The following is a 24,054-nucleotide window of genomic DNA, read 5'->3' on the forward strand; positions in this document are numbered from 1 at the left end:
GGGAAGGAAGGAAGTTTGAGGGAAACAAATTGTTGACTTACGAGTATAGAGGGCTAAGGATCTGAGCTGAGAAACAGATTCAGGATGGAAAGAATCTGAGCTGAGAAACTCCAGGATGGAAACAGAGCCTGATGAAGGTATTTAGAGCTTGATAAAGGTATTTAGAGCTTGATAAAGGTATCTATACAGTTGTGAGAAACCAAAGTAACAGAGGGACCAAAGTGAGGGAGAGGAGGTCACCTGCCCGGGAAGGCACTTCTGGATGGTTTGTCCCAGCTCTGAGGACTCCAAGGTACAAGACAGCCCCAAATTACTTGTTCTTTTACACAGTGGAGGACAGGTGAATCCTAAACCAAGGTCTTCCACTAAAAAAGGTGAATTTTATGAAGGAACAGTGAAGAAACAAAGGGAAGCCAGTGCCAAGAAAGAGCCTAATATTGTCATGGATATTGTCAGTGGCCTGTCTGCTGTCAGGCGGCCTGAGCCTGCACAGCTCTAGTGGGAGGGTTGGAAGGTGGAAGCCAGGAGGTGTCCAGCAGGACAAAAACATTTATACGGAGTCTTCCTGCTGCTTTCAGCAGCACGTAGGAACACACAAAGCAGTCCTACCTGCAGAGCAGCGAAAATCTCCAACAAAGCAGCTCTCTCGTTTTCAGCCTATCAGCAAAGCATCAGGGTTGGGCACAGCTTCTACATCCAGCAAAAATTTTCATGTCAGTGTAGTAACAGATTAGAAAGTTACCAGGGCCCCAAGGACACGAACCGTATCCTCCAGAAGCTCATTAAAACAGAGAGAGTTTGTGAAAGTCGGTTATGGGAGCTGGACTACAGCTCCCGGCATGCCTTGCGACCGGACTACAGCTCCCGGCATGCTCCGCGGCCGGACCACAGCGCCCAGCGTGTCCCGCGCTCGCAAGATGGCGGCGCCCAGGGGCGGCTCGGGCCCGGACAGCGACAGCGGCTCGGACTCGGAGAGCGGCGGGGAAGCGGCCGCGCGGTTCCGGGAGGCTGCCTGGGACTGCCCCGCCCTGGCGGCGGCGCGGGCGGAGCCGCACAGCGGTGAGAGGCGGCGGACAGGCTGGGCTCTGCTCCCCCGCTGCGGCGTGCCCTCCCCTCTGTTCCCGGCCCCGCCGCTCCGGTCCGGCCCCTCCGCGGCTCCTCCTGACCCGCGGGGATCCCTCTGTGCCGCGGGGCCGGTGTTAGGAGTGAAGGGGGCTCTGCCCGGCCCTCCCGAGCCATGTCCGGCCTCCAGCTGGGCCCAGAGCCCCCTCCCGTCAGTCCTGGCCTGAGGGAAGTTCCCCTTTCCCCTCACAGCTGTTCTCCCCGCAGCTGGGCCAGGGCTGTCCTGCAGGCATTGCTCTGTGTGCTCTGACATACAGAGTTCATTGCTCTGTGTGCTCTAACATACAGAGTTCATTGCTCAGTGTGCTCTAACATACAGAGTTCATTGCTCAGTGTGCTCTAACATACAGAGTTCATTGCTCTGTGTGCTCTGACATACAGAGTTCATTGCTCAGTGTGCTCTAACATACAGAGTTCATTGCTCAGTGTGCTCTAACATACAGAGTTCATTGCTCAGTGTGCTCTAACATACAGAGTTCATTGCTCTGTGTGCTCTGACATACAGAGTTCATTGCTCAGTGTGCTCTAACATACAGAGTTCATTGCTCAGTGTGCTCTAACAGTGCCTGACGGGGGTCACAGAGGTCCTGGCCGCAGGTCTCTAAATGAGCCTTTGCTGCTTTCTTTTCAGGGGGCTTTAGAAAGGATCGGTTGCAGCCTAAAGATCAGCCAAGCCTGAGGTATTTTTGCTCTTGGTTTCAGACTTAATGTTTCTCTAAAGAAAAAATTAATGTGTAATATATATGCTGCATCTACTTTGTACCTTGTGATACTTTGTACTGAAAGGGGAAGTTTTTGTCTGGGGCATTAATCCAACCATAATCTGAAATTATGCTTAAGTCTGAACAGAATTATGTTTTTAAGGGTTTGGGTGAGAGGCCCAGATGTTCCTGGCCTCAAAAGAGATAATCCTTGTTCTTATTTCAAACGGGCGTGAGGCAATCGGCCGCCAGGAGGGTGACAATGAGCTCCAGACAACTCCAGAGTTCAGAGCACACGTTGCAAAGAAACTGGGAACCATGCTAGACAGGTATGCAAGGCTTGAAACCTGTGTTCTGTGGGTCAGTTACACTGATGTGTTTGTGTGCTAAACCCAGGAAATTCAGCATCTTGTCTCCTTCATGCCTGTATTAAGTACAAGCTTCCAATATTCTGTGACCTAACCTTGCTGATGTGCTGTGCCCATCTGGTCAAAACTCTCTGTGCAGCATTGCTTGTCTCCTATTTGCCTCTGTGGTGAACATCTTGTGGGGAGAAAAGAGACTTCCATCATGTAAAGGCTGACAGGAGAATCTTTGCTTTGTTCTTACAACCTACACCAGCACCTGATTCAGGGCAGTGCTGGCAGAATGCCTGGTGCTGGGCTGCCACTCTGTCTGTTGTGCAAGTGTGGCCCTGGAGAACTGGAATTCCTGCTGTTCAGAGCTGGCTTTGGAAATGCTGGTTTTAAACTGTTCTCGTGGCTTGCACTGCTGAGGAGAGAGGGCCTGGTCTGCTCTGGAAACAGGGAGCTGAGGCAGCCTCACTAACAGGAAAAGATCTATGCAACATCTCCCTCTAGTCTTGTTCCTCAGAAATACCCAGCTGTAGCTCAGTTTGCACAAACCTGTCTGAGATCTGACTGGGGTTTTCTGTTTAGTTTCATCACTGTCTTGAAGGACTCATCAGGACCATCCCAGACTTCACTGGCACAGTCTGACTCTGAAGATGATGGTGAGTTCCAGGCTCAGCCATTGTGGCTGTTTGTGATTGTTAACTGCTGACAGGTGGGGTGGATCCTGTCCATCACCAGCTGTACCTCCAAGTGACAAATAAACATTTGCAATTAAAGAATTCCTGGTGCTGTCTGTGAGGGCTGTGGTGCTGTCTGTGAGGGCTGTTACTCTGCAGCTTTGACCTCTGTGCCCCAAGTCCTCCCAAATAATTGCTGTCAAGCACTGTGGAAATACAGAAACAGCACTGAGCCTTCCAGGTAAACAGCAGTTGATTGCTTCCCCCCTGTTTTATATCCTGCCTAAAACCTCCCTTTCCACACTTCAGGTTTTCGCCTCTTCTCTTCCTCTGTCCCTGGAGACTGTGGGAAGCCAGAGCCTTGCCCTGCAGCGAGGAGGAGGAGGCCAGTTAGCTCCAGGTGAGGTGCTGAAGGCTGCTCTGCTCGTCAGTACTGCTGCATCCCACATTTCACAGGTAGCTGGGACTCCCACAAGAGAATAGGAAGGTGAAGAGCTTGAGAAGTGTGTATTTATGACTCTTATATTTGACTAGACCGGAATTTTGTTTCTTTTTTATTGCTGGGGAATGAGAAATGTTTGTAGGAGAAATGTTTCTTTCCCTTCCTAGTGTATGTAAAGAACACACTGGTTAAATGCAACCTGTAGGTGTGGGAGCCCCAGAGCCATTGGGTGTTTGTTGTGTGTTCTCATCTCAGATTTCTCTGCTGTCCAACTTTTGGGTGAATTCAAAGCAGAAGTGCACCACAACTTCCTTCCCTCTTGTTACCTTTGCAGTGACACTGACAGTGACCAAGAGTGGCAGAGGTGCCAGGAGGCTGCTGTGTCAGCTGCAGATATTCTGGAGCAAAGTGCTTTCCCTGCATTGTCCCAGGATCAGAGTCAGGGCTCTGTAGAGCCCAACCAGAAAAAGAAGAAGAAGAAAATTAGGACAGAGAATAATATTCAAGAGAAAATAATAGACCCAGCAGAGTGTGACCAGATCTGCAAAGATTTGCCTCGGCTGGTGTCTGCAAATGGCCAGCAGGAGAGACAGAACAGCAATCACAGAGAGAACTCTCTGCTGCCAGGAGCTGTGAAGAAGAAAAAGAAGAAGAAGAAAAAAGAATTATGATTTTGCTCTGCAAACAGCAGGTGGTTGTGATGGGTGAAGGAAACTGAAAGAAAACCTAACAACAGGAGTTGCTGCAGATGAGGGAAAATTAATTGGCAAAGCGTCTGTTCTGCAAGCTCAGTGGCCTGAGAGACTAATTAAGGGACTTCCTGTGCTCCTGTGTCCCCGAGGAAGGGAACATTGTTCTCCTCACACAGCAGTTGGCTGTGCTGCTGCTTATGGAGGCCCAATCTGAAAGGATTAAATGCTGTGCCAGACGTGCATGGCAGAGGGATGTGCTCAGAGCTGCATTCCTCCTGCTCTGTCCCTTCACATCTGAAACCCTTCTGCAGAAAGTGTGAGATGAATTCCATTTGGTTTACATGGCAACAGGTGATCAACTGCATTTTCTCTTTGCCTCCTTGTAGACTACTAAGAATAGCTCCAGCCTGTGGGAGACTCATTTATCAAAAGCATCCTGTCAGAAATCAGGGCCTCTTATTTTTTCCCTGCAAACATCATAACAATTTGTTTTTGAAACCTGCTGTGTTACTAATCCCTCTGCAATCTGCACCTCTCCAGGGTCCCTGCACATGAGCAGTGTGTGGTGAGCTGATTTCAGGGTTGGTGTGAATGCATCCTACTGTTCCACTTGTCTCTGTTGATGTTTTTTTTTTCATGTATAGGGTTTTTTTATGACATCTGTTGTTATTAAATTTTACTACACTCTTGAACCTACTTAATTTGGAAGGTTTTGTACAACAGTGGCTTTCTTGCTGTATTCAGATTGTCCCCAGCAGATACAGAGATGGCTCAGGATGGCTTTTTGGTTGCTGGATGATCAATGCTATGAAATTGCTACAGGAGGGACTTAAGCATAATTTAAAAAACACCTTTCAGTCTCTGATTGGGCTGGTTAATGACTTTTGTATCCCTGAAATGCTGTGAGGTTTGGTAGTTTTCACTCTTTGTCTATTTATTCTTCACCTCTCAGTCTTTCAGGAGATTAACTGTTACTGATAAATACTTATGTTTTTAAGATTCCTGGGTTTCAGGGAATCCAACTTACTGGATTCAGAAGTTCAGAAAGCCAGATTAGAGAAACCAAAAGAGTGAAGTGTAGCTCTTTGAGCATGGGAAATTGTTGTAAGATTCTTGCTGCTTTTTAGTCAAGAAAACACAGCTGGCATCCGAAAATAGAAAAGCTAAGTAGAAAGTTGGCTTATAATCTAACAGAAGGTGCCAGCAGAAGTTCCTTGCCTTATGTGCAGTTAAAACTTCAGTGTACTGAATTTTAAACCTGGGCTTTCAAATGCATGGTGGCCTAAACAATTCTTTTTGCTTTGGTTTGGGTTTATTTTTATGCTAACTGGAAATTAGATATATTTGCAACTGGTGTTCATGGTAAATTAGGAAACAATTCTAGGATAAAATCCCTCAGAGAATCTCGTTACTGAAATTGTTGATGGTATCTAGAGGAAGCTCTTATCAATGAAACTTTTCACAGATATCTGCGATTTTGGTATTCCCAGATATGATAACTGCAGAGTTCATTGTTGGGCTTTTTCCATTCTCCCTTCCAGTCTCAAGGTTTTTCATCTATTTCACAGGTAAAAGAGTAACTCAGTTTCAGTCACAGACAAAAACCTGTTAGCTGGGGCTGTTTTCATGTCTGGCTAAAGATGTCTCAGTGATGTGGATGTTGAGAGTAAATAGAGAGGAATAATTAGAAGAGGAATTACATGAGTAGATCCTTGGGACTAAAACTCTTCACTTAGTGCAAGCAAGACTCTTAGAGCCCTGGACAGTTATTTCCATACAAGAGCTACAAATCAAGCCTGCATGGAAGCTGAGAATGAGCCATGTTCTGTAAAATGAATCCAGGCTGAGTGTTTATAGAGAAAACTGAAGGAACCTCTGCTCTGTGTGGAGCATGGGAACCTCCCAGGGGCTGGGCAGTGTCACGGAGCAGTGGGAAATGCCATCCTGCAAATCATGCAGCAAATCAGATGAGATGAGAACCCACAGGGTCAATGCAGAGTACTGGAATCTCCTTGCAGCTGTTAAACTTTAATTTCTGCATTTAAAACAAAGCAGAGCTATATCAAAAACAACCAAGCCATTTCCACTAGGATAGCATGATTTTAGAGCAGGTCATTTTTAACTGAGAATGTTTGGTTTTTTGGTAGTTAATTAAGGATTTGTAGCTTGTCAGTGATCCCATACTGACAGGTTTGTGCCAAGCCATTCCCAAATCTGTGTCTTGGTTATTCTCATTGCAAAGTCAGGAACTTCCAAGGTTCTGTTATTTCTTATAGCTCCTGTTGGTGCTTCCTTGCAGCAAAGGAGAAGAGTGTTTAAAGGTGGTATCCCTTCTTTGGCAGCCCAGCCTTGCTCTTTCCCACGTGATTTATCCTGGTGCTGACTGGTTCATACAGGCCCAGCTTGATGAAGGCTGAGTGAATTAAAGTCCCATCCACATCCTGGCACTGTTGGGATTCCTTCTTAGGCAGCCACAAAAGGATGTCTGTCCATTCTGAGCTGGCTGTTAGGGTTAAGGTTTGCTGTTTGTTTTTTTTTTTTTGCAGGGGGGTGGCATTGGATTTCAGCAGTGCCAGCATCATCTTTCCATTTTTCTGTCTGGAGCCTGAGACATTTTCTCTCCTGGAGGCAGCTGAGCAGGGGTTTGTGTGAGGCTGGAGTTGCACCTGGCAGGTTGGCTGTGGCAGTCACTCAGGAGCTGCTGCTGGTGGTTACTGGGAGGAAGATGCCATCTGTGTGGAGATGAAGGTCTCAATGGCGTTGTGAGTGGATGGCAGCAGCTGGCTGTGGCTGTTGGTGGAGTCAGAGCTTTGGTACAGCACCAGGCTGCTGGAGGACACTGCCAAAGGGACAGGCAGAAGTCAATTGCAGATTCTCACCAGTCCCCTTATTGCATGTACACCCCATTTGCAGCATGGCTGTGCTCTCCTGGCTTAGGGGCATAACTGCTTTTGTCTGTGTGTTTTGTGTGCTGCTAAATCCCTGGCTTGGGTCCACAGCCAGCCTGAAAACATTGAGGGCAGCAATCTCCAGAGAGTTCAGTTCTAAGAATTCCTGCTGGTGTCCTAGTTCTCCTCTTAGAACTGGGAAGACCAAATTGGAGTCTTCATGAGGGAGGCTTGGGCTTCTCAGCCCTGAAAACTGCCCACAGGACTGGGTACTCATTGGCACTGATTGTTGTTGATATTTTTTAAGGTATTTGCCTTTCTGAAGTGGCCAATTTCTACAGTCTGGCCTTACACAGACTCTGCTCTGAATCTTTTCCTTGTATTGACTTTTCAAACCCCTCAGGACATGGCAGAGCCAATTTAGGGAATTGAGAGCCCCAATTACCATTTTCTAACTGGATTTTACAGTGTTGGCAAGAAAAACTAGGCAACACATGGCTTAGGAGCCACAACAGTGGCTGCTGCTCTTACCAGCAGGGCTCGAGGTGAGGCGTGGGCCTGGCTGAAGGTGCTGGATTGTTGTGTCTTGGTTCTGTAGATGGATTGTTGGTGCCTGTGACACTGGTGTGTGCATCCCAGACTCGGTGTGGGTCTCTGAGTCAGGTGTGAATGCCTGGAGAAAAGAGAGTTAATAGTGCCTGGCTTCTCCATGCCTTCTAACAGCTGTGGGAAAAGCATTGAGCAGGTTCTGGGGAGGTGAAATCCTCCTGGATGATGCAGTGGAGAGCTTGCTCTGGTGCCTCCAGTGCTGCAGCTGGTCCCAGCAGGGCCAGGAGATGAGAAACAGGCTTCTGCTGGGATGGCACAGACACACCCAAAAGCTCTTTGGCATGCAAGGAGCTGCCTGCAGCCTGATGCAGCTCTCAGGAGGGGAACAGAGGCTAAAGAAAGGCTGTTACCTGTTTAGTTGGTGTCAGGTTGGTCAGGGCACTGAGATTGGCTGTGTCTGTTATCACCATGGTTTGTGGTAAGAGGCCTGCATGTGTGTATTGAGTCACTTCAGATTTGGGGCCATAGAGAGCTGTACAGGAAAGAAAACAACATCATGTGGGTGCTGGAGCTTTGGCTGAGCTGTTCTCCTCATGCAGTGGGACCTGCTGTCTGTCTCCAAAATGCTGGGGGTGGAGGGACAGAGAGATAAATGCAATAAAAATAATTTCATAATTAGAGCAACAATAACAGAGGAGGAAGACAGAGTGCTGTAAGCCCAAGGACCCAGCAAATGCACTGAAGGAACAGTGTCTTTATTTTTGTTTACTTAAGCAAATGAATTCATGTTCTTACCGTGAGGGTTCTGTATCTGAGCCATGGTGGCCATGAAGGGGCTCTGGTTGATGTGGCTCTGCACCTGCTGCATGAGGGGCTGCTGGTAGGATGGGTGCAGTTGCTGGGAGAACTGAACAGGCTGCAGGGTAGTGAGGCTGCTCCCCATGCTGTTTATCACAGGAACACTCTGGGGCTGGGTTGAGGCCAGGCCTGGAAAACAAGGACTGATGCCAGTGGTGTCCACACTGCAGGAGTGGGGCTGCTCTGCAATGGGGGCATCTCAAACAGCCATTGGGGCAGCCTGTCCCTGCAGGGTGGTTTGAGATCCTGCTTTTCAGGTGTTCCCTTGGTTGTCTGTGATTAAGGATAGATTTCTTGCCTGTGAGAGTGAAGTGGAAATGTCCAAAAACTGCACAAACCCACCTCTGGTTTCCAGTGGTTGTTCCTGTCTACATTCTTGTGTACCAGTATAATTTCTTTTCTAGTTTAGTGATCACCAGGGAGGCCTTGCTCAAAAATAAATTCAGTGCATCACCCCAGTGCCCAGTTAATTTACTCTTTTTATTTTATGAAACTCTTGGCAACACAGACAACTAGGCTGTGGCTGTCCAGCCACGTGGAATGGAGTTTCAACTCTTTTTGCTAGGGCTGCCAAATTAAGGAATTTGAGTCAGAGAGAGGTAGAAGGTTTCACATATTACTGCCCATTTCCCATAACTGTCCAGACCCTGTAAATCAGCAGGTCTGTCCAGCACTCCGGTTTTTGTTTTTTGTTTTTTTTTGTTTGCACAAAATTCAAATCCATATCACAATCTTGGGAAGAAATGGAAATTAGTTCACAGCTGTCACCATGGAACAAAACAAGGCCTCTTTCTTCCTTGAAAGAAAGTGTAAGAGAAGAGTATACACTTTATTTTCCTTTCCTCTAATGAGATGCACTTTGGCAGTAGACTAGTCTTGGAATGAAAAGAAATCTCATAAAAGTCCAGAAAAGCTGTCAAAGTGAAAAATATAAAAAAATAGTAATTACTGCTGTGGATTCCAAAGGCATATGCTGCTCTTCGCAGGAAGTGGTGGAACAGGATGTTTTGTCTTTCAAGCACTATGAACATGCTTTAATTTCCATCATTTTAAGGAAGTATTATATTTATATCTGGAAAGATTAAGAGCAGCAAACCAAAACATTGGCATAGGAATAGATTACTCTTAAAACGTGAGTTTTGTGTGTAACTTAATTCTACCATGAACGAGGAACATCTGTCCTTAATCCACTGGTACTCGCCAACAGTGCTGCTGATCCTAGGTGACAATTTCCTCAGGTTTGTATCACTGCCAGCTCAGTGCTAGGGCTTTGAGGATGGGGCAGGTGATTGTGACAAGGAGGGGCAGCTGTGGCTGTGCAGGAATCAGCCCTGCAGCCTCCACTCACCGATCACCAGCGTGGAGGCTCCGGTGTTGGTGAAGGCGGGCGCCAGGGACGGCGTCTCGCCCGCCCCGATGGCCATCACCCCCGGCAGGGAGGCCATGATCAGGTTCTGGGTCTGCTGGCTCAGCGTGTGGGGGCTTTGCTCCAGGCTGTGCAGGGCAGTCAGGGTGCTGACAGGAGGGAGAGTTCCTCCAGGAGCTGAGACCTGTGGGAAAGGAGAACCCTGAATGTGCCACATGCGGCAGGTGGGGCCCAAAGCTGTGACAAAAACACCTTTCTTCCTGCTCCTCACTGGAAAGGCTTCACATATCCTTGTCTGCAGCTCCTGTGTGCTCATCATTAACTCCCACAGGTCAGCTGTTGAACGTACTAAGAGTAAATCCCTGCTGGTTTAGTTCTTTCACATTTAAGAAATTGTAACAATGAGATTAAGCCCACTGTGTTCTCTATAGGGAAAGATCATCTTCTGTTTCGTAGCTGAGGGCAGAAGGAGAAGTTCAGAGAAATTAAGAGGCTCAGGTAATTTTACATGGTAATTTTAGCAGCAGAGTTTAGCATGGAATCCAGGAGTTCCTCTTTCCTTTAGGGATCTGTAGTCATAGTATTGTGGAAGAGCAAAAAAGCATTCTGGTGATTTGGCTGATAGAGAAAGTTAAATGCCTTACATTATACTTCTTTTCTCTCCCCTCAGACAAACAGCTGTAAGGAATCTTTAGTGAGAATAAGCACCAAGAGGTTAAACAGTGGGACAAACCACCTTGATATCAGTTTTAGAACACAGACACAGAAGATTTTCAGGACTTCATGAAAGACTTATTTTCTTCAGCAAGAGACCAGAAATTCTGCAAAGTGAGTGACTGATGAGATTTAAATCAGACTTATTTTTAGCAACCTTAACTTTGCCTCCAGCCAGCCTGTGCTAATGCAAACTTCTGCTGACTGTTTCTCTGAAAACAAGGGAACATGTGCAGACTGAGAATGATCAGTCATATAGCTCTGATGCTTCTTTGTTAATGATGTGGGAAAAGGTCTGGTCAGATCTCAGAGGGAAATTGGCTTTGAGGAGGCAATCTAATTATCCAGTACATGTCTGCATCCAGGCTGTTTGGCTTCATTTTTACAGGTAAGCTAGATGTAAGTATGGGTCTGTGTTCTGGTAATCCCACTGGTCTGACCAACTCTTGGGATGCGTAGAGTCCAAATAAGAGTTAGAATGGGATGAGAATCTCTCTGGGAAGGAGGAGAGAATAGGGTTTCCTGGGAAGAAGGAAATCTTGTCATACCTTAAATGCTGTGTTTCCAGAACAGACTGTTTTAATACCTCATGAGGAAATGTCTTCTTGCTCTCATGCTCTAATACCTGCCCTCACCACAGTCTAGAGGGCACATATTGGTCTTACATGGTCCGTGCAGAGTGACTCTAATATATCATATTGTCACATAGCAGGTTATGTACAATAACCATGTGTAACAATATGTTAGATATGACTATGTAATGTAAGAAGGTGGGTTTAAGAACATTCTAGAAAAACAACCCATGAATAGTTCATATTATAACCACAGGCAGATGGCCTGACATGTCCCAGTCAGCAGAACAGGAGTGTCCATCACTTACCAGCTTAGTGTCTGTGCTCAGCAGGTTCTGGCTGGGCTCCAGCCCAGGGGGAGACACCTGATGCAGGATGGTCTGGGTGGTCACCATGGAGCTGTTCCCGTGGTGGTTGCTGCTGGAGGACTCTGCCTCACTGGCTGGCTGCTGGTTGTACCTCACTCCTGCATCACAACAGGAGGGAAACTGCTTGTCACAAGTGAGAAACTGAGAAACTTAGGCAGGCACTAAAATCAGTTTCCTCTGCAGGCACTTGGCACCAGATATTTGGGCAGGTACTTAATGGTCAGTAGGGGAACCAGAAGAGCAGGCACTCACACCCTGCCCTGACTTTCCCCTGTAATTTGGTGTAGCTGCTTCCTCAAACACTGGCTGTGAGAGCCAGGGAGCAGGAAAGCACCCCTGTGCATGTGGCTGTAGAGAGGAGTCTCTGTGAGATCCTGTCTTCCCAGAGTAAGAGCACCCCCCAGCTGGCGAAGCTGTGCTGTTTGTGGGTGGACAATGACTTTTCCTCATGCCTAAAAACTGTCACAGAGTCTGAGAGGGCTGGCAGTGGAAGGAGTGAGGGGCGCACATGACTGGAAGGGCATGGAACTGACTTCTGATGGGCAGTGATGGCTCCTGGAACACAAGTTTGGGGTTGATGCCTGCTAGCTGGGAGGCCTCACAGTGAGTGAAAAGCTTTGGCTGTGAGTTTCGTTACTGAGTTTTATCTCCCTTGACATTCCAGCCACTCTCCTCACCCAGAAACACGGTCTTTTTGTCACCTTTGCTCTTCCCCTGTAGCAAATATGCTTTTTCTCTTTGTAGATTCATTTCCTAAGGGTCTGAACTTGGGAGACAGTTTGGGTGACAGAGTTTGGGGAGGTTCAGCTCTCTTGCAGATCTCCCTGTGGCTGTTCCTTACCGTGAACTTTGCTGGGTGAGAGTGCCGGCGGTGGCTGCAGGGAGGAGGAGCTGTGCGGGGTGAGAGGCGGGGCCGGGGCCGCCTGCGGGCCGCTGAAGGTGTCCATGGCCAGCTTGTGCCGGAAAGCCTCCTCCTTCCTGCGGTTGGCAAACCAGTTGTAAACTCTGACCTCTGTCACCAGGTTTGAGCCCAGTCCCTGGGCCTGAGATGGGGAAACACCTCTCTGAATACACTCTGCCCTGTGGGGAAAAGCACAAGAAAAGCCTTGCTGAGCTGGGCTTATTCAGAGACAGTGTGGTCTGGTGCACTGTGTGGAAGGATCCTCCAAGACCTGAGGCTTTCCTTGTGCTCTGTGGACAAGTAATGATCATTTGTGGCGTTTAATTCAAGCATGGCTGGTGTCAGTGGTGCCACTCAGTGCTGTACCTTTGCTCTGTCTCCCAGTGGCACCAGCAAACACCAGGAATGCAGAGAGACCTTGCTGTGCTTAGACACACACCCACCCTTACCTGTTGCACTCTTCCACCAGTGCCTCCCTCTCTTCTTTGCTGGGGTTTTTCTGCCTCTCATAGGCTTGGAACAGGATCTGTTGTGAGGCAGGACCCCACTTAAAGCGGTTTCTCCTTCCCTTCTTGGTGGGCAGGTCATCTCCCATGGGCTCATCTGTCAGGATACCCTGGCCAGCATGTGTGAATTCTGCAAGCACAAAGGGAAAAGGGAATTTTTTCCTTGAAAACAATCAGGAGTAAGGACAAGCAGAATCCTTTATGGCACTGAGACAGGAGCAGTTGTTGCCATACTCACGCTGGGCCACCTCTCGCTGCTTCCGGACGTACCAAGTGTACAGGGCTGCTCTTTTTTGGGTCTTCATGGGAGTGCCCTTGTTGAGGTGTTGGGAGAGGTGGGATTGGTTCAGACCTGTGGTGTCCACCACCTCACGCTGAGGGATGTTGTGCTGCTGCAGGTAAGACTTCACCATCTTTGCTACTCGCCAGGGATCCTCTCTGGAAGGAACAGAAGACATTCCTCAGGGGAGAGAGATAAAACACCTGCTCTGAGCAGACCTGGGTTTCAAGGAAGTGCAGCAGCAGCTCCTGAGGGGCACTTGTCAGTCGTCACCATCACGTTTGGTGAGGACATAGTGCTCATTGCCTGCAGGGGACAAAGCTGTTCCTCAGTGTGCTGCCTTGCTCAGTTTTGTACGCAGGGTAAAACTGCATGGCATTGGAGATAAATTGCAAAAGATGTAGCAGTGTCTTCCTTTGAAGTGCTGGCTGTACACACTTAGGTCTGCCCTTAGGAGGAGACTCTGCTTACCAGGGGAATTTCCCAGTACACAGAAGCAACCTCTCTCTTCCCTTTCCCTACATTACTTTTCTTTATCCCCCTGTCATTAAAGCAGATGGGGCAGATGTACTGGGTTTTACAAGACAGATTGATTGTGATACTTGACTGAACTTGACTCATGCCCTGATTCTGGTCCAGGTTGGGTTGCCTTGCAATGATTCAGCAATGGAAACAGGCTGTCATTATACTGTGACATGACAGCTCTGTATGCATATATATATATATATATATATATATATATATATATATGACAAATCATCCATATATGACAAATCATCCAGAATGATGTTCTTACACATCTGCTAGGTGTTACTCAAATACATTGGTTCACACCTAGATCTACTCAGAGCTTCTAAATGCAATATAGAATCACTAATTCCTCCTATTGCTGCCCTCCCTTGGGTAACTGCTGAAGGAATAGAACTATATGAGGCAAAATTTCAGGAACAGTTTGGGATTTTATAATTGATGTGATCCTCTGGGTTTTATGATATCCACTTAGAATACCCATTAAGGTTCTTGAGGAAAATAGAGAAAACACAACTGTGACTTTATGTGTATTGATTTCACCCCAGCTGAAAGTCACAGTAGAAATAAAGATGTGAAATCCATCAGTCTAAATCCAAGCAGTGCCAGAGCACCTCTGCAGAACAGCTCCTGGCTCACTTTGAACAGGAGCATCCTTCTGTGCCTTCTGTGTGAAATGTCTGCAGGAAATGGCTTGCAGTGCTGTAGGAAGACACTGGTGTCATATTCAACACCAGCATCAAAGGAGCAGTGGGGAGAAAAAAAGGTGCCTGGGATGGTGCAGAAACTGTCACAAGAGCACACATGTCTGAGCCAGGGCAACAACTGTGCTGTTCATGGCTTTGTTGACTCAGGAGGTTGCTGGAGGCTGCACAGTGATAAGGAGGACAAAGTCCACACCTGTTCTCTCAGTACAAACACCCTTATCTCTGTTCCCCTGCAGCCCCTCTCCCAGGGCTGCCTAGTCCAAGGAGCAAGCTCCACAGCAGTTAAAGTGTGACACAAATGGTGTCAGTTACAGCTTTATGAAAACCTGCTTAAAATAGAACATTTGTTTCTCTTTTACATTGAAGCTATTGCCATAGAGGCTTCTGATTTTTAGCATCTTCCCTTAACTACCTTTGTCTTTCAAAAACCACAACTTGAGCTGAATTTAAGAAAGTTTTTCTTTCCTCATAGTTGTTTTTGTTTCTTTCTTTCTTTTATTTTCCCCTCCTGCTGCCTAAACCAGTCTCCTGCCTTTGTACTTGTGATAGTCTGGCCAACGCCTGCACCCTGTGATCATTGCCCAAGTCCTTGTATAGAGGAGAAAAGCCTCTGACTGGGAAGCTGGCCTCTCTGATTTGAGTTCTGGCTCAGATGGGGAGAGGAAAGTCTGTGTTGGCCCTGATGGAAGCCTCTATTATGTGTTGGTTCCTTTCTGCACCCCAGTCAAGTCAGTTTTGTCTCCCCTGTTGAGATCCTCATTTTGTGGCAGGAATAAACCAGTAGGTTCTGTGAGTCTCTTCTCACAGTGGTTAAAGACTTGTGGGTTTTGTCTTCTTTTAACTCAGCAGAGAGCTTTGTCATGCAAAATAGTGCAGGGAATCTTAGTTCAGTGTGATTTCCTAGGACAGCTGTGTGAAATCCTGGCTACTCTGCACATTGTCAAAAGCCAGTCTGCAAAACCAAAGCAGCAATACTTTGGGCCCAAGGCTGCACCACAGTGCAGGAGATGACAGCCTGGCCAGCTGAGCCCTTGCTGAGATACACAGTTCCACCTGCAGAGCCTCCATCACAGGCTGGGACATCAGAAGTTGAAACCTCTTTCACTGGCTATAAGAATATCATTGACTGTCAGAGGGGAGGATTTCTAAACTGAGTTCTCCTGCTTGTAACAACAGCCAAATCTCAATTGTTTCAGTGAGTCAGAACTATCTATCTCCAAGACTGTCTCCTGCCTTTTAGTTTCCCTCTCTGCTCAGATGCAAACTGTCTCCCCAAGGTCTCGTTCTCCAGGGTGTAATCTCCCTCCTGGTTGGTCTCACACAGGTAGCTTTTACTTCCTTCTTCTGAAGTCTTGTTCTCCTACTCTCAGTTGCTTATTGCCATGTGAGCATTGCCCTTCTCCATGGCTCATCCCCAGCACAGGGGCCAGGGTCCTCTCTCCATGTCAGCTTCCCATTTTCTTAGTTCTGAGGTCACTTTTTAAGGGCGTTTTCACCTCCCTTTTGTTACCTGAACAATAAGTAACCCAGGTAGTTAGTTATAAACTCAAAGGGAACAAGAGGCTGGTTGATAATTTATAGCAACATCTCAAATTTAAATGGAAAGTAAATATCAAGTTGTTAGCATTAAAGAAAACCCATTCCAGAGAGCTGGAGATGTAACATTCAGGGGACCTTCTCCCTCCTTCACTCTCCCTGACTTTTTATTTTTCCTTTGTTCTTTTCTTTCTTCTCCTCCTCCTCCTTCACTCTCTCTTCCCTTCTTTCCTGTTCTGATTCTCAGGTGGGAGAAGCCTTCATTTCCCTGAGGTGGGTTCTGGATTGCTGCTTTGGACCAGCCCCTGCTCAAGCAGAGGTTCAGAGCTGTGAGGTGCTCAGGACCATCCCCGGCCCTTTCCTCTGGAGCTGCTGCACACCTCAGTGCAGAGGCAAGGTAAGACCATCCATGCTGGCAGTGTTCCTTTCTGTTGAACTTGGCCTGGTTTGCCTCATCTTGGTTTATATGTGGAAATGAAAGGGGTGTGGCAGCTTCATCTCCAGATTCCCCAACTAGAGCTGTTCTAAGCAGGGGGAAAGACTGGACCTTTGTCATGATATATCTTTGTTTTCTTTTTTCCTCCTGGAAAGCATGCTTTTATCCCTGCCTCCAGGGGAAATCTGTTGCTTATCTCAATTTCTCTCTTTCCTGGTGGAATTTCAGCCCTTGCCCTACAGGTGGATTGTCACTATACCTCTCTTCATTCGCTTTACCTGCAGTAGTTTGATCCCTTCCCCCAAGGCAGCCTCCTTCTTGCTTTATATTCTGGGAGTTTCTCCTCACAGCTCTACCTCCCTACTGAGTCATTTATTTCTTATCATAGATGCAATTTGTTTTGTGTGTGGATTGATATGGAAAGAATGTTTTTATTCAAACTGTAAATCTACGGGAGATCAGTGAGACATATGAAAGGACAAAATGAAATTATGTTAATTCCCCACTAGAGAAACCTTTATCTGAACTGCCTTTAGCATGTTTTCTCTGCAGGGACAAAATCTAATCAACACCCATGGGTGCACCCAGTCCTGTGGGTGTATCTTCTCTGTTCTACTCAGCTTTGACCAGAGTTTTTAAAACCAGTTTCAGCTTCAGTGTTCTTGTGAAGACATAGTTGGTCTCTTGGTGTTGTCGATTTTTTTCTCTTTCCAGCTCCTGGAAAGCCTGATAATGGACACTTTTCCTGATTCTACTTTATAAAGCAGTAGCTTTATAAGCAATGGTTGCAGTTACCACAAAGCCTGTATTAGCAATAGCTACCCACCAGTCAATCTCTCTGTAAAATTTGTTCTGCAGACCAGGAATTGTTAATAATGCCCAAAGAGGCTTCTGTCTAAAGGGAGAATTGCCTCCATCTGGTTTCTGCATTTGAAACCCTCGTGTAGATGGTGAAGTAGTTCTGCAAGCAGTGACCTTTTGCTGGGAATCCCTGGGCATGGAGATTCTTGCCTGCCTTTCTTTTTCTATTGCTGGAAGTAATTTCTACCACAGACTGTTCTGCCCTGCTTTACAATATTTACAGTACTATCTCAAGGACATTGCTTTAAGGCTTCTATTAATGGAAAGGTTTGATCTTAAAACCAAAAAAAGTTTATTAGTAGGTGAGAACTTCTTAGGTATTATCAACCCCTGCTCCTGGTTCAGATGCTTTGAACAGATTTTTAGACACTCTGTTGATTTGATGAGAAATATGAAACATGTCAATGCAGGCTTCTTACTCTTTTCATTTTAACTTGATTAATTTTGATCTATTAGAGACTCCACTTGTAATCTTTTTCTGAAACTGAGGCTTCTGGTGCCTTTATATTGTCATCAACAGCAGAAGTGAATTGCTCTGTCCTATGGTGGAGGAGATTGATGACAGAGATCCCTGATCTTTCAGAGCAAAGCCTTTGTAATTAAGAGCCAGTGTGAGGCTTAGGAGATCCCTGTCCTTGCCCAGTCTCCTCTGTGCTCTCTCAGGGGTTTAGGAAGGTCCTAGAATTTGTCTGTACCTCAGTTTCCATTTTTGAAATGGAAATACTGCTCAGCAGACTGACTGTCAGAAAGTGTTAATGGAAGAGAGGTAAGACTTGTGGTGAGGCTGGTAAGCACAGGGAAGACTGGCAGCAATATCCTAGAAAGGCAGGGAGGATCAGAAGCCAGAAATGGTGCTGAAGGGAGGGTGACAGGAAGGAATTGCCTCCATCCTGTTCTTAGATCACAGCAGATGTCACTTCAGTCCTGCTTCACCCACCCGTTAGAGAAAAAGGGACAAAGCCAGGGAGTCTTCCTCAACCTCCATGGCTTCCTTTCTGGAGAGATACTTGACAAACCATCAAAAGTTAATGATCAAAAAGCTTATCAGGGTATTTTCATCTATAAATTTATAAGACAAAAGAGAAATAATAAAGCCATTGGATAATTAGTAACTAGCCAGGGCCCGCCCGGTGCCACTGGGCTCAAACTGCCCCAAGACCTGCACGCAGACTCAGGAGGATGGGAAGGAGACAAGGATGGGGGGAAGAAAAAGAGTGGGAGGCAGAGAGAGAATCAGCCAAGGCGACAACAAAATGGGAGGAATAGCAGCAGAAACAATGGTGAGAAGGGAAATAGGTGAAAAGAATCTGAAAGATGTAAAGGAAGTAGAGAAAGCTTAAAGATGTGGAAGAGCTGGAAGTGCAGAAGAAATGAGACATATCGGGCCAGGAAGAAGACAGAATTATTGGGAATGCTTTTCCACACAGGTAAGAGCTGATTCAGTGAATTTTCCTCTCATGGGTTCTGCAGAATCATCAACTCCCAATCTGCCAGGGAGCTTTCTTTTAAGTATTTACAGGGAATGCTAACTTTTGTCATGCTCTTTTCTTAGCTCTGGCCTTTTGTGGTGGGATTTGATGTTTTCTTCTGCTGTTACATTTTCAGTGCTTTCCTTTGCACGTGAAAGAGGGTGATCAGAGAGCCTGAGAAATTCCCTAGCTGTATTTTTAGTGAAGATTTTAGGTGCAGGATGTTGCTGCACCTCTGTCTTCTATCAGCTTGTCATTTCAAAATAGCCCTAAACCAGTCAGGAATCTTGTGATGGATGGGAGGATGGGCCTGATCCTTGCTTGGACAAACCTCTTGGGTCTCCCATGGGGATTGTATCCCAGTGAGAATCCCAAATGGCAAACTGAGTGAATGCTTCTCTGGGTCTATTGAGAGGCTTATTGATTCAGGGAACTTTCCCTATCTTTTGATCTCAAAAATGATTGTATGCAAAGGCAAATTTGTGTGGCAGCAAAGCCAGACACTGTTGCTGTGTGTGTACTTTGTAACTGTGACAGACAGTGGATGTAACTGGACAGACAGAAGCAGAGAGTTCTGTCCAGGTTTAACCTCTGCATATGTTTGCTGTGTGCTTTTTACAAGAAAAATCCCCACCAAAGTCAGGGAACTTCACACTCAGAAGAACAACAAGGACAAGGTCTCTTGATTTGGCTTTGGCCAATAATCTATAGCAAACCCCAGTGAAATTAACAATATAATTCTCCTTAAATACAGCAGGGAAATGTTACAACTTCACTGTATCATTCATACAAATATAGCACCAGCTCAAAATTACCAGGTTGGTTTTTTTTTTTCTTCCTGATGACTGAAATTGTGAACTGTATTAAAAATTTCAATCCTAAACCCTAACATTCAGCCAAAGAGATGAGAGCTACACAGGCCTTGGACTATTCTGAAGCCTGATGCTATAACCATGTCAAATATGTAATCAGGCTCCATAGCTTCCTTAATGCATTTTAAGCAAGATTAAAGGAAAACCTGAACATTTATAGAGCATTTGGGGGCTGCTAGTCCTGGCATGGATGAAGACTGTCTCTGTGCAGCTAGATCAATTGTGAATACTAGGGACACTGAGGAGAAGAGGAAAGGAAAAGAGATTTAGAGGGAGAGTGCAAGAAAGCAGCAAAGAGGAGCAGTAAATCTGTCCTTACTGTAATAGTCTTTCCACCACAGCCTTCTGGTGAGCAGCCTCCTCAGGGCTCAAGTTTTCCAGCTCCTTCATTATCGGAGGGGTAAACTCCTCTCCATCATCTGAGGTTTCATCTTCTGACGCCCTGGAGTCGGCCATGCCGTTGGGGATGTCGGGGCAGGGCTCCCCTTTCTCGCTCTGCAGGGCATTGATGGCGCGCTGGCTCTCGCTCTGCAGCCCGTAGGGCTCCGCTTCGCTCAGAGCCTTGATCAAGGTCTCCTTGGTCAGCCCCGACTCCAGCAGCGCTTCCAGCAGCTCCACTTGGAGATGAGTCAGCTTGGACACCATGGTCTTCAGCCTGGTGTCTCTTGGCTTGGAATTTGGGGTTATCCTGCTTCCAGCTTCCCTACACCATGGTCCCGAGGTAACGCGCCCGACTGTCAGCAGAGTGGGCACAGCGCAGCCTCCCGCCTTTACACCCCCCAAAAAAAACAAAATACAAAATTGAGCCACTTCAGACCCCCCACGACTGTCCTGAGCCAGTGCTGATAAAGGGACCCTTGGCTATCTGTTTACATTGGAGCAAATGTAAATTCTCCAAGGTTCATATTTATCTGTGTGCTTTAGCAAGTTACTGAACTTTGGACTTCAGCACTGCCGCAGCAGTTCACAAAGTGCAGAGGGAGAGAAAGCAGGGGGAGGGGGAAAGGGAGGGAAGCAGGAGAGAGAAGGAGAAGAAAATGAAGGGATAAAAAATCTGCAGCATGGAAAAGTGAGTATGGAAAGAACACTAGGAAGATGGGGATGGAGAAGCACGGCTTACTTCTGGCCCCGTTAGTTTTGGAGAAGGAAGGAGGTGGAGTACCCAAAAGGAGAAGCTGTGCCTGGCTGCCCATGGTTCAGGACAAGGTGCTGCTGTTGGAATATCACAGAACCTGCTCAGAGCTCTGGCAGTGGTGAAGTACAGCCAGCGTCAGCCCTGCCAAAGGCTCTGGGGAGAGAGAAAGCCACACTGGCAGCTGCGCTGGTCTTTGTGCATCCCCCAGCAGTGGAGCAGGAAACCACTGGCTTTATGTGAACCTTCCCAAAGCTCACAGGGTGTTCTGAAGCTCCAGCTGATTTCTGTGGCAGAGCATGAAGGCCTAAGTGACTTTTTAATTTCTGGCTTTGGGTGCTGGGTATCTTGATGTGCAAATACTAGTAGTACCTCAATTTTGCCTTGCTATGTTTATTGCCCAGCTATGAGCAGGAGCAGTGTTCCCACATAATCTGGAGGATTGCAGGGCTTGCCCCTCTGAGCTTGTGATTCATGTGTTTGATAAAGGATAGCCCTGGGTGCTGGGTCATGCTCAAACCCTGCTCTATCATCAGCTGCCCTACTGCTCCTGATGGGTGCTGTGGGCAAGCTTGTGGTTCCCCTTTATCATCTGCCTCCATCCCTTCCTGGTACCAGCCCTGCTCTGAGGCCCTGCTCCCACCTGTTGGGTGATTTCCTAAAACACGATCCCTGGCTTGGCTGGAACTGCTTAAAACAATTCTCCAGGAATCTTTTTGACTAAATTCCCTTTTCTGGTCTGAAATTATATTAATGAATCGATCTACTTTGAGTGGCTAAATTAGAGAATAACTTGATGTGCACGTGTGGGCTCGATTGTCTCACACGAGTGACTCCTGGCAGGATGCAAAGCTGTTGTCTCAATGGAAGCTTGCCAGGGCAGCTGCCTGTGTCTGTACACTCCCATCAGCCTGAGCTAAACAGAGCCTGCTAGGGCTGTCCCCAGGCTGGGCAGTGTCCCAAGACAATGCTGCAGAGGACCTTGGCTCCTGTTTTCCCTCCTGTTTTCCCTGGTGGGCACCACTGGCCGAGCTCTCCAGGCTCCTGAGTCAGCAGCTGCGGGACAGAGTTCCTGCAGAGGGACCCTCCTCCTCCAGGCACAGGCAGGGCTGGGACTCTGTTAACTCTTACCTTTTATTTCAGATCTGCTCCGTGCCCAAAGCACCACGTCCCCTCCCTGCAGGGCGTTAACAAAGCTCTAATGGATACTGACGACTTTGTGTGGCTGAAAACGAATGAGAATCCCGAGTCCATGTAAAAACATTTGTTTGAAGAAACTTTCATGTGAACATTAACGTAAAGACAACTTCAGCTGCTAAAGATGTTTTTGGGATCATACTCTTAATAAAGAATTGTGTTGCTTTTGCACCCATCTCAAGAGAATTTAAAGAATGGTGAGCAATTTTTTGCATTGTCCTGCCAGTGTTGATACTATTTCCATGCATTTTATTTGTTATTACAGTTTTCCTTTATTCCCTCCCCTCAGGTAGACATGACAACATTAGTGGCTGATAACAGTAATTTTCAATTGTAATTACAGTATCCAACCATGACATACAGTTTCTGCATGATATGTCCTTATAAGTCCAGGATTTTGCACAGACACAGCAGATTGTGGAGCTCTCGCAATATGTGACAGAGGAGATGCTGTCATTGTGTGTTACTTTTTTCTGCCTCTCTTTGGCATGGTGATCTCTTTTACATAAACCAAGGTGGAAAATATTACCACTGTTCTTATTAAAAGGATTGTCCATATTCTGTTGGTATATAAACATACTGAATGTTTGAGAGGTGATGGGGACACAGATCATTAAGTTTAAACTTAATATTTGTCAGTGGAAGCTGTAAAGAGAAGAAAGCATAACAACAAGTTATGTCTATATTGTGTGGTTTCAAGGATTCCTTATGCACCCAGAAGTCCTGATGCTGCTGCTTCTGCTTGCCTTGAGGATCTTCAGCTGTAGAAGCTTTTTTTTGAGACCAGTGACCTTTGAAGTGTATAAAACCAGAAATGCACATCTGTTTGTATGATAGGACCTCCCTGAATGCTACAACTGGATGCCATGTGGAGAATGCTTAGCTGAACAAGGGAACATTTCAAATGCTGAGGAGGAGGTAAATATTCTCTATCACTTTATCATGAAAGGATTTTTCCCTTGGTCTATTGGAATTGTCCATTTTAAACTACAGGAGCCTGGATAATTAGCAAAAAACCAAATAAACTTACCCACTTTCATCTTTCCATTCATTGGAACCTGCCAGGCTGTGCCAGAGAATAGCTCAGCCCCACTAAATATTTCAGAGCCTCAGTGCAGGAAAACCAGTGAGCTTTTCAGTGTTTCTTAAATGTTAGAAATGTTAGTGGTCAGACTGAAAGGGATTCCTGCTGTGAATTAGCCAGCATCCCTATTTTATAGCCTGGCACTAAGGATTGCAATATCACATTTCTCAGATTTTATTACAAGTGCAGTTCTGAGGTGATGAGAGAACAGCAGAGGTCAAGGGTGGAAGTTAGATTATAGTTTTATTGGAGGAAGAGCTCAGTTGCAGAGTGCCATAATCAGAAAATGTTCTTCTGTAGCTGAATTGTACTCAGAGATTGTGCCTTGAGGATGAATATTTGAAATAAGGGGATTTGTGTTTCCTATATCCATTTTTATCTATTACCAGTGCTTAGTCTATTTTGATTTCCTTAATTGTAACCATTTCCAGGTTACAATTGATTGATTCTCGAGTCACTCTGATTAAAATGATCTTGGTCATTGTAACAGGGGAAACTTAAAGTTTGAAGACACCAAGAGATACCTGCTTGTTTTTCTCATGTTTGCAGTATTTGGTTTTGTATTAACTGTTCCAAAGTAATCTCTTCTCCCCTAATAAAGTGAGTGAATTACTTAACACTGAAAACTCTGCATGGAAGTATGAATGGGTGTGCAACAGGAACATTATTCTGATTTTACATGTACTGGTCTGGACTCTGCTTATTGCACTAAATAAGGGCAAACCCAGAGTAAGGGACAGCAGAGTCCTGTGAAACTCATGGAAAGCAGAATAGACTCCCAAACCCTCCCTCCTGTATCAACACCATTTTTACCCCTGATGTTTTAATGCACTGAATTATATCTATTATGAAGTGTACATGATGAAAACCACAGTAATTTGCTGGTGCAATATAGATTGAAGGAGCATACAGAGAAGGAAAAAAAGCCTAAATATATTTATGATAAAAGTGCTGCTAGAGGGAGCCCATATAATTCCCTGAATAGGGTGGTAAAATTGCCATTGGCAAATGAAACACAGAGAAATGGTTCTTTTAATAATTCTTTACCGTTTTACTGTTCTTCCTGCTGGGACTGATAAATGCTTTACTGGCCTGAATGGTATTAACATAATCCCTTCCTTGAAATGTGAGAGCTATTATGATAATTTTCACCCTTATTTCTGTTATTGGGGGGGAAAAAGCTACATGAGTACCAAAACTGATTATTATTTGTGCATTGGGAGCTTAGTCCCAAAAGAAACAC

General features: G+C 46.1%; 2 protein-coding genes across 3 annotated transcripts; one reads left to right on the top strand and one right to left on the bottom strand.

Annotated features, from left to right (window-relative positions):
- The first annotated feature begins 169 nt into the window (after positions 1-169).
- Positions 170-23,608, top strand: C18H12orf43 (chromosome 18 C12orf43 homolog). The gene is made up of 9 exons (XM_058816664.1): positions 170-1,059; positions 1,754-1,801; positions 2,053-2,152; positions 2,762-2,835; positions 3,163-3,253; positions 3,630-4,338; positions 16,008-16,157; positions 21,674-21,924; positions 22,428-23,608. The coding sequence occupies exons 1-6, from the start codon at positions 840-842 to the stop codon at positions 3,964-3,966; spliced, it is 870 nt and encodes a 289-aa protein (XP_058672647.1). The 5' UTR covers positions 170-839; the 3' UTR covers positions 3,967-4,338; positions 16,008-16,157; positions 21,674-21,924; positions 22,428-23,608.
- HNF1A (HNF1 homeobox A) lies at positions 6,105-20,043 on the bottom strand. Of its 2 annotated transcripts, XM_058816659.1 has the most exons (10): positions 19,718-20,043; positions 12,948-13,147; positions 12,653-12,839; positions 12,144-12,382; positions 11,243-11,400; positions 9,631-9,832; positions 8,220-8,411; positions 7,835-7,956; positions 7,407-7,548; positions 6,105-6,826 (listed from the first exon to the last, which is right to left on the bottom strand). In XM_058816659.1, exons 1-10 carry the CDS (start codon positions 20,041-20,043, stop codon positions 6,699-6,701), a joined length of 1,896 nt encoding a protein of 631 aa, XP_058672642.1. In that variant the 3' UTR covers positions 6,105-6,698. The 2 variants fall into 2 exon arrangements, with proteins under 2 accessions (XP_058672642.1, XP_058672643.1); XM_058816660.1 differs by lacking the exon at positions 8,220-8,411.
- Positions 23,609-24,054: the final 446 nt, after the last annotated feature.

This window comes from Ammospiza caudacuta, chromosome 18, assembly GCF_027887145.1.
Source record: "Ammospiza caudacuta isolate bAmmCau1 chromosome 18, bAmmCau1.pri, whole genome shotgun sequence".
NCBI classification, from domain to species: domain Eukaryota; kingdom Metazoa; phylum Chordata; class Aves; order Passeriformes; family Passerellidae; genus Ammospiza; species Ammospiza caudacuta.

Excerpts from the sequence above, each read along its gene's own strand:
- HNF1A (XM_058816659.1), bottom strand. The coding sequence starts at position 20,043 with ATGGTGTCCAAGCTGACTCATCTCCAAGTGGAGCTGCTGGAAGCGCTG. Across the intron at positions 13,148-19,717 it reads GTGGTGGAAAGACTATTACA|AGAGGATCCCTGGCGAGTAG; the intron begins GTAAGGACAGAT and ends TGTTCCTTCCAG. Across the intron at positions 7,957-8,219 it reads TCAGATACAGAACCCTCACG|CTCTCTATGGCCCCAAATCT; the intron begins GTAAGAACATGA and ends TTTCCTGTACAG.
- C18H12orf43 (XM_058816664.1), top strand. The coding sequence starts at position 840 with ATGCCTTGCGACCGGACTACAGCTCCCGGCATGCTCCGCGGCCGGACC. Across the intron at positions 1,802-2,052 it reads TAAAGATCAGCCAAGCCTGA|GGCGTGAGGCAATCGGCCGC; the intron begins GGTATTTTTGCT and ends TTATTTCAAACG. Across the intron at positions 2,836-3,162 it reads GTCTGACTCTGAAGATGATG|GTTTTCGCCTCTTCTCTTCC; the intron begins GTGAGTTCCAGG and ends TCCACACTTCAG.